The sequence below is a fragment of the Triturus cristatus genome, chromosome 11 (genome assembly GCF_964204655.1).
Source record: "Triturus cristatus chromosome 11, aTriCri1.1, whole genome shotgun sequence".
Taxonomy (NCBI): domain Eukaryota; kingdom Metazoa; phylum Chordata; class Amphibia; order Caudata; family Salamandridae; genus Triturus; species Triturus cristatus.
Window position 1 is genome coordinate 755,907,103 of NC_140594.1, and position 14,160 is coordinate 755,921,262.

General features: G+C 44.0%; 1 protein-coding gene across 1 annotated transcript in view; it reads left to right on the plus strand.

The window, feature by feature from the left end:
- The window catches only part of LOC146785406 (uncharacterized), a 2,064,968-nt gene that overhangs the window by 1,813,489 nt on the left and 237,319 nt on the right, over nucleotides 1-14,160 (plus strand). Inside the window, exons 29-30 of the mRNA XM_085634420.1 lie at nucleotides 10,553-10,673; nucleotides 12,034-12,197. Coding sequence (XP_085490546.1) covers nucleotides 10,553-10,673; nucleotides 12,034-12,197 — 285 coding nt within the window. The remainder of the gene's footprint in view (nucleotides 1-10,552; nucleotides 10,674-12,033; nucleotides 12,198-14,160) is intronic.

Here is a 14,160-nt window from a genome sequence, read left to right on the forward strand (position 1 = left end):
GTAGAGGCCCTTTACATCTGATGTCCCGGCGCCCAACCTATTATGGATGCTGAGTAATGCAGCCTCATACTGCTTGTGCACTTGACTCTCAGAACAGCGTGGTCCGAGCAGCCCACGGGCTCTGACCCGATCAGTATGGTGATACTCTCCACGGCAGCCCCTCATGGCATAGGGGGCCACTGCCTCGCTACCTCACATGGCTACAGCCCCTCTCCGCATGGCAGTCTTTTTCTGGCGGCCTCTCCTGGCATATGGGTGACGCCAGCTTATGGGCAATAAGCCGATCTGCGAAGCAGCCATTTGCTCACACCTTGCTCAGGGAGTCTACTTGACAGGGCTCCCCACTGGGCCTTGCTCCCTCCAACTATCTCCTCTCCCTCACAGGACACACTGGTCTTGTCACGCAGGCAGGCTCTGGTGCTTCAGGCTCCAGGGCAGGTGGTCTTGGATTCCCTTGGTGATGTCACCTCACCCAGCAGGAAGTCTAGCATGAGTTGGTCTCCATCCTGGTCATAGACCAAAGTCTTTCAGAGCTTTCCTTCCTCACACAGCCCCTCTGGCTGCTTGACAGATGAGGGTCCACTCGACTGGGCTCTCCACTGGCCCTCACTCCCTCCAATGTTCTCTTCGCTCTCACAGTACACACTGGTCTTGGCAAGAAGGTAGGTGCTGGTGTTCCAGGGCAGGTGATCTTGGACTCCCTGGGTGATGTCCCCTCACCCAGAAGGAAGTCTAGCACGCCATGGTCTTCACTCCTGGTTACGGGCAGAAGTTTTGAAAAGCTCCCCCTCCTCATACCGCCCATTTAGCTGCTTGGCAGCTGACAATTTTTAGGGTTGCAAATGCCCCTTCTTATAGTTCATTTCCAGACACCAAATGTGATTTAGGGTCAGCGTCTTTGAAGTGTTATGTTGGGTTCTGCTTCTTTTGAAGTGCCCACTCCTCTGTTCCCTCTTCCTCTTGAAAAGCAGTCCGTCAAACCAGGAGTTTCTTCATAGCTAGTAGTCCTACCTACAGCACAGGCCATGAAAGTGACTAGACTTCACACATGGACGTCAGCCACAGAGGTATGGTGATTAAAATGTTAGTTCAGGGCCCCCAGCCCTACTCTTCATGATTCTCTTATCAGCCCCATCTCCTTCTTGAGATGTCCCCATGGCCCTTCCTTGTGACCTTCATTGAATAAGAGCACCATTAGAAATGTACAGGGAAGGCCTAGTACTCCCCTCCCCAGTGTGTGTCCCAACCAGCTCACAGGAATGTAGCAATACACAAATATGAGGTGATCTCTCTACCGCCTCTCCATGTTTCACCATGCAAACCTGGGTCTCCCAAAATGCAATCTATGGCCCTCTATTTATTGTATCATTCACAGGCACACATACACCCAGCGCATATATACAGCATACACACTTGCTGCACAATACTGTACCCTCCATGTATTGTACCACTCAGATGCACACATACATTCAGCAGTTGCATTTAAACATGAATGCACTGCTCAGCACTGTATCCTTTACCTATAGTACCACTCAGACGCACATACATCCAGCATATAAATTTAACGGGCACGCACTGTACTCTCCAGTACATACATTTACCATGCATTAATGCACTCTTTATGTATTGTTCCACTCACAGGTACACATACACCCAGCACATGCATTTGTCCTGCACTAGTGCTTCATTTGAGCAGGTGGTTTCCGGTGCTCAGCACCAGCACTTAGTTGTCAACACTCGCACTTATGACAGTCTGTCACAAGGTTGTTCTGTTTGAAGTGCACAACAGCAGTTCTTTATTAAATCAATACACATTAAAAATGATTAATACCTTGCTTCATCCCTTTGGGTATTTCAAAGTATCGCAATTTGCGTGCCAATGCGGGTGGGGTGGGAAAGTCTGCATAAAGTTTTGGGGTTTTGCTGTTTTTTTCACCATGGTTATTATATAAGAACTGTACCCATTGATATTCCCATGTCTGGTAATATCTCAATATATTGTATCCAATATGTCGGGCGAACGCCCAAGTGCTACTATAAAATCTTAATACAATATGTTATAAAAAAGAAAAATGATTAATACCTGCAGTCCAAGCCATTACTACATATTTTGGGACCTGAAATAATCTGAATTGTCACACTCAGAGGAATATGATGCATGGGAGTTGTATTGGTACTGTCATTGGTAGCCCTGGCAGAGGCAATGGGTGATGCAAGCTACAGTGGCCTAGTGAGGGCCCCGGCACTTATTATTTTTGCAAATTAAGCACTGTCCTGGGCGCACTGCACAGCACAACACATCCTCATTCAGGTACTGCACCACTTGTAGGCAGAGGTACATCCGGCACATGCATTCACCATGTACTCAGTATTGCATTATCCCTATATTATACCCTTCTCGGGCACACATACATCCAGCACAGGTACCCTACCTCTGCGTTGTGCAGCAATTCAAATCAATCAGATGTAGGCCATGGGTGAGTTAAGCACACAGCAATGGAACTTTAAAAGTGAGTGAACTTATTGGCAGTGGCAGCTGGTGAAATTTGAAAGTGGTGAGGTGTAAGAGTTTGAGATGAGTGGCTTGTGGTGAGCTAGCGCAGTGAGCGAGCCAAACAGTTAAACGGGGGTTCGGGGGGTTCTCCCCCGAGAAAATTTTGAAAAAAGATCGAGCAAATGGTGCATTTTCAAGCATATTTGAGAAAGCAAGAAGGTTAATAAAGCAATTGTTAAATTCTAGTTTTAACATCAATAATGCTCACTAATATTACTGCAAATAATCTCTGCGATGACCTCACATTTCTCACATGTGAGGTCCTGTTTTGATCTAAAAGAAACTTTTTATATGGATGTTGCATGAAACAAACAAAGCATTTCTCTGAAAAATGCCTAATACCCTCTCACACCACCTACATTCAAAATAAATCAAAGAAAAATCGTATTTAAAACAGTTTGTTTAAGAATTATTCAATGTCATCAGGGCAAGAATCTCTGCAGAGCAGAGCTGGCTCTATAAGGGGACCCATGAAATTCTGGGGCCCTGGGCCAGAGCTGAGCCCACTTTGTCAATGCTTTAAACCGTCTCTGACCTGGCCCGGTGTTTTTGTTTATGTCCTGATGCATGGCATGCATTTTATTTCTTGCATTTGGAATCCCCGATTTTCATCAAACCACTTTAGGTAGGCTGCAAGCCATTTTAGGCCATAAACAAACACTTCTGAGGGTCACCTCTTTTTTTCCTTCCAAATGACTCTCATCTTCCTTTCCATCCTCTGCACGCATCTTTACTCTAAGCACAACTTTCCCTAACACACGCTTATGTTTGGCTTAATTACCATTGACTTTCTGAGAATTGCCCACAACCTACTTTAAAGATAAACTCACCTTTATTGGAACGTGATACCCCTGCAACTTAACACTACCTACTCTAGCTTATATATGAACGCCACCAAACATTCGCATGAACTCACATGCCCCCCCTTAACCCGCTAATGTGCAACCCATCTAATAGTGACACAGGGCACCACACAAATAAATAACCTGCACCTTTGGCACATTCTGTGCCAGGGCCTGTTAAAGATAAAGCGTGGCCCATTTCACGTCAATTCTTGGAGCCCCCTCCCTTCCAGGAGCAATTACCAATACCATGATGTAAAATAGCTTTAAAACAAATAAATAGAGCAAAATCCACAATCAACAACCCCCAATATAAATGAAGATTGTGATCACGAGGAGTGGGCAGCAAAGCATAGCCTGAAAGCTGCTAGCCGGCCTGGACTTTGAGATGAAGGATACAACCACCCCCGCCTTCCCCTGCCCATCTTCCTCTCCCACAAACATATGTGGCAGTTTATGAGGGATCTATCATCTGGGGCCCATTTTGCTTGAAAGAGATTAATTGCCTTGACACCAGTCCTGTCCCGTGCAAAAGGGAAACAATAAATACATGTACGTGTGCAGCGACATCACTCGTGCTGCACAACCATGTGTAAAAATACAAATAAATCCATACATTTTAAAACGGTCACAAGACTTTTGACAAGAAACTTCCTTACACTCTATTTTACCTCCAGATCTGCCGTTTTGCTTCATGTTATCCTGCCGTCTGTATCATTGTCTACAGTCAAAGCCTCTGTCTTTACTCTTGCACTAAGACTGCATTATTTATAGATGTTTTCTTAAACAGAAACCCATGGCCAGAGGTAACCTGCCAGACGCAATTATATTTCCTTCTCTGGGCCACATCCAACCACACAGACTGTTTCATGCCCCGATTACAATCAATGAGAAAATCACATTTCTGGCGGAAACTTAGTTGCACGCAAAACGAAATTACACGTTTAGCTTAATTTGGTCGATCACATTCTTGCAGAAATAAATCAACCCACACAACAGTAGCATACAGATCAACATTCTTTAACTATTCAAATAACCTACCATCGCTACCTCCGGAGTTTAAATATCCCTGTGCCTGGCCTCTCATTGCACATTGTAAAGGTCACCTGCTTTACTTTGTAGTGCGCACTGCACTCCTCTACAGCGTGGATCGATCCACTTAGGAAATTAGTCGCCATGTGGGTAGCATACAGAGCAAAATTCTCTAACTTTTCAAATAACCTACCAACGCTACCTCCGGAATTTAAATAGCCGAGTGCCTGGCCTCTCATTGCTCACTACAAATCTCGCCTGCTTAACTTTGTAGTGCGCACTGCACTCCTCTACAGCATGGATCGAGCCACTTAGGAAATGAGTCACCCCTGGAAATGGCATTTTACTCGAAGCACAGAGCTGGAGGCTCGACACTGGAGTATGGCATTAAAACCTGTGCAGGCACACTACACTACACAGACTTCAACGTTAAACTTCCTGCCTTCGTCATCAAACCCCACCCCTACACAATTCATCACAGGGTGAGGTGGGCCCAGTGCTGTGAGGATAGCTAACCCCACCCGCCCTGTAACAAGCTGTGAACTGGTGGATGAAATTATGTTCCCTGATTGACAGAAAACCCCTGGCCTGCAGGGCTTCTGGCTGAGGCGCCCGGGGCTAACTTTATTGCAAACGTCTGAGGGGGTGGAGTTCAACCCACGAGGCAATGGCTGATAACATCACAGGCGTAAGGCCGTGTGAAGCCTCAGCACTGCAAATGTATTACAGCTTAATTAATGCAACATGCACTTTCATGCATAACAGCCCAGTGTTCACAGAAAAGCAAGCGTGGCTGAGGTCGAGGGCAGTTCTCAGCCAGCGTGGGTGAACTTGTATATTTTGTTATTGACAGTATTTTTTTGTAAAATATTAAGACATTTTCTAACATTAAGTTCTGTGGAAAAATTAAGGGGCAGAGCCCCGACGCCCATATAGAGGAGCCGCCCTTGCCTATTGGCCTCTTTCCAGTGGCATAGGTTGAAAAAGTCTTGTTCACTCCTACTGATCACTACACATGTATGCTGCCACCACTGTGCTGCTTAACTGCTGGTGAAAGCAGAAGCCTTCCACCATTTTGAGGAAGGCACTTTGGGAGCCTCTTCCGATCCAACTAGACCACAATCCATGGGACAGACTTATGTCATTTTCAACACACGCATGATTCATGTTTGCCGATTACAACAGAAATCGGGGAACCAGCCATCAGTACGGTTGGGCAGTCAGGGCAGGGGTGCACATCCATTACCATACAGCGGCCTTTACCATCCCAACCCCACATTCCATATGCTGCTCGTATACAGATAATTGGTAAGTAGTGAATCAATTTGAAAAATAAATGAGTTACTTTTTTCAAGTATTTACGTGTTTTCCCAAAAATGATGGACTAGTAGCACTATCTCGGTGTTGTAGTAGTCTGTGATGACCTTCAGTCACACATGGTTGCAACCTATGTATCCATTCCTGTGCTCTTGTGCTATCAATTACAGATTAAGTCACTCTTAGTGTGGGATGGCGGGCCGGATAAACAGACGCGGAGGCTGTATGTAATGAGCCAGTGGGTATTTTTTCAATTGATAAGGTATGAGGAGTGCTGATCAGGGCGGGTCTCAGGGGTTCGGGGCGAGGTCTTCGGGTCCCTTCTCGTTCTGCTGGGTCCGGACGGTCCTCTTCTAGGAACGGCGTTTCTGGGATGGGTCGGGTGGTTCCCCAGGGAGGCTCATGCGAGAGACAAGAAAAAGAAACAAGAAGCCGTCAGGGACTCTGGCCTGTCTTGCCTATCGGCAACCAAAGGACCGTCACCACACCCGGTAGGTTTTTAGGGAAAATGGAGGTCGTAAGTGTGACGTTTTAGGGTTCGTGAGGAAATACCAAACAAAATTAAACAACAGCCCAATGGTTTGTATAGACTGCGTATTGATGCGGATAGACAGAGGTCAGTCCCGACCACCGGAGTACTCCTGGTGCAATCTTGGGGTGTTCTCTCAGGGGGGTGCAAAGGAGAGAAAAGGGGCAAACACCAAGGAAAGATACCCACGACCCAGAAAGGAGGAAAGAAGTTGCTATCTCCCTAACCACCCACCTCCCCGTTACCCTCTTCTACCACCCGCCTCCCTGTCCCGTTCTTCTCCGTATCTCAGCCACTCACCGGCCCTGCCGCAACTCTCCCGGGTTGCGGCCGCTCTCCAGCCTCCTCCTATGGGGTCAACCAGTACTCACACCACGTTTCGTCCTGGGCTTCCTCTTCTTCTTCGGGGCTCCGCCTCTCGGTGCTCGTTCTGCGTCGCTCCAGCTCCGTCCTGCTCCTCTCCTTCCCCTCGTCCCGCTGCTCCACCTTCGTCCCGCTGCTCTCTTCGTCCCGCTGCTCCACCTTCGTTCCGCTGCTCTCTTTCTCCCGCTGCTCCGTCTCCTCTCCGGCACAAGTGCGTCCGTTTTCTGTCTCGGTGTCCCTTTTCACCTGTGATGGAGAAGTACATCCAGGTTTAGTCCCTCCCACTTCCGGGTTCCTCCTGGCGGTGTCAGGCCCCGGCCGGGTCTGAGGGCGAGGGGTTGGGGCCAGTGTTCGAAACGTTGCAGCCCTGCTGTGGGAACGCTTGAGGCCGGTTTTTCCGGGTAAGGTCCACTCTCGGGTCGGTGGGAGGGGGTAGGGCACAGAAATGTCCGGGGCGCTCTCACATCTAGCATCTAGGTAATTACATATATAAAGATAATATCTCAGAAAGGGTGTAATGAAAACATACAGGTGACTGGGTGGTTTCACACCAGAATGTAGAGTACAAAAACATTGTGGAACCAAAATATTGTGGCAAAAATATCGACGACCATAATATCGTTTTGAAGGTAAGGCTCTATAAGTAAGCATAGTTCTTCTATACTAAACTCCACATATATGTACCTTGATGATCTATATATATTGTGATGGTATGTAGATGTGAAGTCAAAGTACTTAACCTAAACTTACCTATATGCACCTACTTTTTCAATATTTTGGTCTCGACATTTTTGCCATGCTATTTTGGTCCTGATATTCTGTCATATAAACATCAGCGAAACAGCTAGTCTGGCTGGAGTCACGTTTCCCTCATCAAAGAGGAGTCTACGGTGGGAGGCGTCTCTGCCGTGTGTGCAGAAGCTCCAGTTGAATCCTCCAGGGGCTTCTCTGGGTGGCTTCTCTGTGAATTCCCTCCAGACTCCCTCAAACAAAAGAAGATAGTAAGATGGGTAGGAGATTGTCATCTGTATGCATCCTCTAGCTTGCAAACAGCTTTTGTATATGATAAATGTACAACATCGCTATAGCTAATCCTTAAGGCTGATAATGATCGTGGACCACATGATCTTAACTCTTATACATTAATGTTTGTTTGCCATGAGTTATGCCAGTGAAGACTGAATGTAAATTTCTCAAAACGTACGTTTAATTAAAAAAAATTATGATTACGGAATTGGCCTAATTTAACATTGGGAGGACAGTAGGCAGCATCCCTTAATGCTATAGCCAGATGTGTATTGAGAGTCTCATGTGAAACAAATTAAGGCTTTCCTCATTTTCAGCGCACATCAGTGGTGGCCCTAGAAAGAACCACACCTGCAGTTTAAGGGATCTTCTCTGATGGCTATAAAATAACAAACAAGCGCAAGACTAGTAAGAAAGGCTGCGGGAAGTAAAACTCCAGCCATCGAAAGCAATCCTTGAGGAGTCACAGTTCCAACACTCTTAATTAACATCATTACAAAGCAAAGAGGAGAGAAGTATTTTCATGGTGGCCAATTATAACTCCTTGAATCTATTAAAAGGGTAATTTAGTGTAGAGGAAATAACAGTTCTCGCTCCCTAATCGGTCCTGCATCACTGACAATCACCAGCAATAGGCATTCTATAATGTTGCTTTATTTGGATGATGTCTTGAATTATGAGTTGACTGTGACATCATTCACCAGGTGGCTCCCATACCTGCTCTTCCTCTGTACATAGAACCGAAGTCTAAGGAATTGCAAATTCCTGATGATTACAAAAACCTCAGCAAAAAATAGTTTACAAGATTGTGACCTCAAAATGTATTAATGAAAATTTCGAGAACATATGCAATTTAGCTAATTTGCGGACATTTCTTCAGGGGACAAACCAACACACAGGACGCCGGCGTTTGCCTCTCGGTGATTGATCTGTTTAAAAACAAAATGTTTAAGGGCCGTGACCCCACTGCCCTCCCCACTGTGCCCCCAAGGCATTGCGGTACCTACAACTGAGTGCAGACGGCGAAATGTCCGTCTGCATAATTAACACGAGCCAAAGTCCACATACCCATTTAGCTCCTGAACACGAAGTGGTTGAAAATTGATACAGAAAAGAAACCAGAACTGGATAAAATGACTCTTCATTCTAGAAAACCTGGTACAAATTCGACGAATTCTAACTTGGTTGGCCGTATACATCCTCAAAGCATCAAAATAAATGGAGAATTCATATGTCGTGAAAGGACACACCTAGGTGGCTGAAGGTTTTCCTTAAATTGGGAAAACGAGAATGGGAACATTGTTGTCAGGTTTCACAGATGCTATATTCAAGGTTCCTATCTGCTTGTTCTGCCCTTTCAAGCCTCACCCTTGTCATTAAACTCCTAACTCTCCGATTTTGTAAAATATCTGTGCTAATTTTTAAAAGTTTATAATGCACACTAAGGCACGTTTTTAGATTGTGAACAAATAATGTGAAAACCCTTCACTTGATATCGGGAATATATCTGGCATCTGCTCCTTCTTGGCCAGCTATGCCAGAGATTTCTCAGATTCGTCCACCATTTCACTCTATTTCTCAGCTGCAGGAGCCACAGATTTGGCGGAGTTACTGCTGCTACCCTGTAACCTAGGCTAATTGTGGGTCAGTCTCCTACGTTGTACCCAAGACATGGAACAACCTCCCTCAACACATCAGAGCCTCCTCCTCACTTCTTGATTTACGCAAGCAGTTAAGTCCAGGCTCTTCGTATAAGCACCTTGGGAAACACACACCTGCCCAAGCGCCTGGATACCTTCTTGGGTGATTATTGAGCTATACAAATCAATATAACATAACATTCACCCAAACGGTAACATCTTCACCAAGCGGTAGATTTATCAACAGTCTGTGCTGGTGCAAAGTCACTGAAACCTGTGCAAAATGTTCATTGATTAGTTCCTATCAAGCTAAAAAAGTTATTTTATGCAGGCAATTCGGCTAAAAAGTAACGCAAAGTAGCTCTGTGCACTGCTTTGCGTTACTTTGCATCAAGGGGGCATCCCATGGGTGGTACATACTCGGTTTCACACTTCCATCCATGGTTTTTGATGAAATGTTCTATCTACCAAGAGTCCTAGACATGGCTTTACAATAATAAAAATACGCCTCCTCATGGCAGGTGCAAAGTACGAAAAAAAATGTATTTCTCCAAAATTTACAAACTTTGCATGTTTGCTTTGCTTTATAGCACACCTACAAAGTGGGAACATTTGTAATGTTTTTCTAGGCATAGTGTTTTGTATTAGTATGGTACCTTTCCATAACGAAACTATACTGGACTCGCTCACACACCGTTGCACTATTGTGCAAAGGTGTGCTTGTGACGCTGGGCAGCTTAATTGTGCACCATACCTTGGAAAGAGAGCAGTAGTGGCATATCTTTGTAGATGTGGTGCTCGCCTGCTCTTTTCTTTTCGTGCAACGCAGTGCAGCAACTTTGGTTTCTTCTGTACTTTGTTTGCAATAATAGTGAATTTGCCCCTACACGTTCTAGCCAATGACAGTGACTTCTCAGGTACTCTTTTGTCACTTCTGTTAATTCTGTTTCTTAAATATTCCATGCTTTTCAGTGTTACCAGTGAGCAACACTGATCTTTCCTCCGTCAAATGTCTCTTCTACATACTGCTCCTCCCACATTACGCCTACACACGAAGTCTGGTTGTTTTGCTTTCAGTCAGTGCAATAATTGTATTTCATGTGGCTCCACACATTTTATTCAAAGTCACCATCATTCCGCATGCTCGGGGTTTACCTCTCCTAAAACTCTTGTACCCGATATCCACTCCCTGCCTTACCTTCTTTCTTCCTGAGGAGAAAGAATGCCTCACATGCTTTTCTTCTTACAGGATGACGCGCGAATTGAGGTGGTTAACCTGAGTCGTCAGATGAACGAGCTGGAGAGTGAACGAGACAGAACCAACATTCAAATTCAGCAGCAACAAAAATCACTGTTGGAGTTCGAAGAAGGTCTCTAGAAGTTCTTTTCCAGTATTCATGTTTTTATGACCTAAACGAGAACCCTTTATTACATGATGCGGCAACTGTTTGCTCTTTTTAAAAAGTGAAAGACGAATCCCAACACCTAATATCATTCAACATAATCTGTAGACTTTACCACCTGGGGGGATAATTTGTTATAAAAAGGCAGGAATTCATTCATGAAGCTTTAATTATAATGTAATGGACATGGAATTATATGTTTGAAGTAAAGTTGAGGTTCAGTTACTGGAATGGTATGTGTTTATACAAGGCAAGAAACCTAGCACTTCATGAATATAGACTCTGATATATGTGTGTGTGGAGGCCTTTGAAGGTCTCTGCCTATGCACAGTTATCCTATAGATTCCGTATGTCAGTTCCCATTTGGACACTCTTCTAAATAACAGTGGATGCTATCATGTCCTACTAACATATTACTGTGCTAGTAGGTCAGTGTATTTTCACTCTTCCAAGAATCATATCCAATTGTCCTTCCCTTCAACCAAGAGATTTCCCATATGAAACCCATATTTATCCTAAAAAAAACTACAACTGTGTGAATTTGGCTTCACTTGATAAGCAATGTATGTGGAAAGGGAGATGAAAGTATGTGTGTAGCACACTGTTATGTTTTATTGGTACAACATTGTGTTTGTGTGTTTGGTTCTGGATTGGAGGACTTACCAGAACACTGTTGGTTATTATTGATGAAGTAGTATGTATTAGAGAGGAAAGTCCTTTCAAGGAAAGTATGACCAAAGCTTGCAGCTCAGTCTGACAGAAGTTCCACACAAGTTACGATTAGGTTCTTTTAGCAGAACAGTGGCAGTGGATTGGCAAGTGTGCATATTTATCTCGGTACATTGATAGAGCATTGACGATCTGAGATGAGGATCCCTCTTGGATAGGTTTGAGGTTCATTGGCAGAGCATTGTCAGTGGTAGAAGAGGGCTTATGTCTGGAGAACTCTAGACCCTGTTATCAAAGCAATGTCAGCTGCAGAGGATGGGTCTCTCCGTGGTAGAACAGGACTCTAGGGCTTCTTCCCAAATTCCCATCAGGCTCCAGGGTTAGATGAATGTGAGATGGAGAGGGATATTCTTCAGGGTGGTTCTTATTCCATTCCTGGAACAACGTGGCTCAGAAAACTTGTGAGCATGATTTTTGGACTCCTTTTCAAAAGAATTGTATGTTTTCAGTGGTAGCTCATGTGTGCATTAACATGTAGACAAAATGTCATACATTTTCCGGAGGTGGTGTTCGTGATTATTGTTCTCTTTAGTTTTCTATAGAAGGATTCATTTGACTAATTCTCATTGTAAACCTGCTCTTTTTTTCCCTCACAAAGGAAAGCGAGGAGTCGATGGACGCCTAAGCACTGCAGAAGCAGCACTGATGCTCCAAGAGGAAACTATCAGACTTTTAGAAAGGGAACAACAGGCTTTTACAGAAGAAATTTCTAGCCTCAAACGCAATCTGCAACTCAGCGAGGATGAAAAGAGAGACTTCCAGGTATAAATAGGCAGATATACTTTTGTCAGCAAAATCCATTGACTAACACCCACACTGACTAGATCAAGGCAAGTATTAAGTGAAGAGCTTGAAATTTGTATGTAGAAAACGAGTCTTTCCAACATACCATCATTGAACTTTTATCATACACTCATAGATCATATCCAAGCCTAAAGTCTTATCGATATAATGAACAGCAGAATTCACATCTTTGTCAGCAACACTGGATGTTCAGGCTGCCCTAAAATGAGTAAAGGTGACATGAGATCCCCAACGTAGGTTAGACAGAGGCAGTGCTGGATTTGAGAGAGCAGTATGAGTGGGCAGCAGTTCAGGTCGGTGATCTACAAAACAGAATGATAAAACATAGCCCTAGCCTAGCACAATACATAGCATGGAAGGTGCATGAAAGTATGTCCTCCTCTGTTACCTCCAAAAATACCCCTCCCTACTGTGCATAAGCAACAGCTAACGTATCATTACAACTGGGTGGAGGAAATTCAAGTTATATATAATATACACAAGAAAAACTGTAAATAAGCTAAACCTATATTTACTGTATAAGCTAGTTTCTTAGGGAGTTGAAACCGGTGTATTGGGTTTTGTTCCAAAGCTGCCATCCTCCAGGGTGCACTTTGAGATGGTATTTTGAATGATGGGACTTTAAGGTGTGCTTGATGTCTGGTGATGGATTGTGCGATATGTACGTAAGATTGTAGTGGATGCTTTGCCAGCAGCTTGCATGACGGAACCACGCATGCCATTACCAAGCATGCCTTTACAAAGCCTTCATCACAATGCATACATCTTTACCATGCATGTCTTTACCCAGAAAACATGTACCACACATATGCCTTTACCACGCAATGCCTTTACAACAAGAATGATATATATATATATATATATATATATATATATATATATATATATATATATATATATATATTATCTACTGGCGGTCGCCAGTAGATAGTTATAGTTAGGACCGTGTTTCCATAGGAAATCCGCAACATTCTATTTGGAATAACTTTGGCGCCGGTTGACGAATCCTCGCGAAATTTTCAAAATAGGTGGGGCGCTCCGCTCCCCTCCTACCCTGAAAGTCTCAGGGGGATTCGTCAAGCGGGGGCTGAGAAAAAAGGGGGGTCCCAAAACACGTTTTCCCCATGCAATTTTTCATAGGGACCTTTAGTCCAAGGTACAGCCCGAACGGCTGAACAGAATTACTTGAAATTTGGCAGAGAGGTAGTCCTCAGGTCAGGGATGTGCCTTTTGCAGGTCTGGTGTCAATCTGTTCAGTAGTTCCTGAGAAAATCAAAAGTAAAATCATATATATGTGGGCGGAGCCTAACGACACATCTCATCCTCAGATCTGATTGGCTGTCTGCACTTCATCCAAGAAGTGTTGGCAGCCATCTTGGGACCAATATACATGATAGCACCTCATTAAAAAGCATTGCAGTTAATAGAAGGTTTTAAGTCTTTAGTTACATTATAAATCATTTGTTGATGGTACCATACTTATTTTAGGAATTGTGGTATGTCCTAAGGTGATTTCACCATGTGAAAAAGCCTTCTGCTGGGATATCATGATTGAGAGAAAAATATTTTCTCATGCTTTTCCCACAGAGGTTTGGAAGGTGATCTATAAGCTAAACTGAGAGCTTATTTTCTGTAAATTCACATTATCTTTCTCAGTCATGTGAGAATGAAGTCTGACATTCTCAGTAAAACATGTACATCCAACAAGGGCAGAGACTGTCAGTTGATTCCTTTGTGTTCTACTGCAGCTTCCCAGAGTGTTCCAAAGAACAACTAGAGCGCTAACAGTCCTACTTATGATAAACGTATGGCACACCTGAAGCCATCTTGCTTGGATTAAAGTGGTAACTCTTAAAACATTTAATTTAAAAAGGAACAAAATGAGGGGGTTCATTTTTCCATAAAAAGTATGATTAGTGCT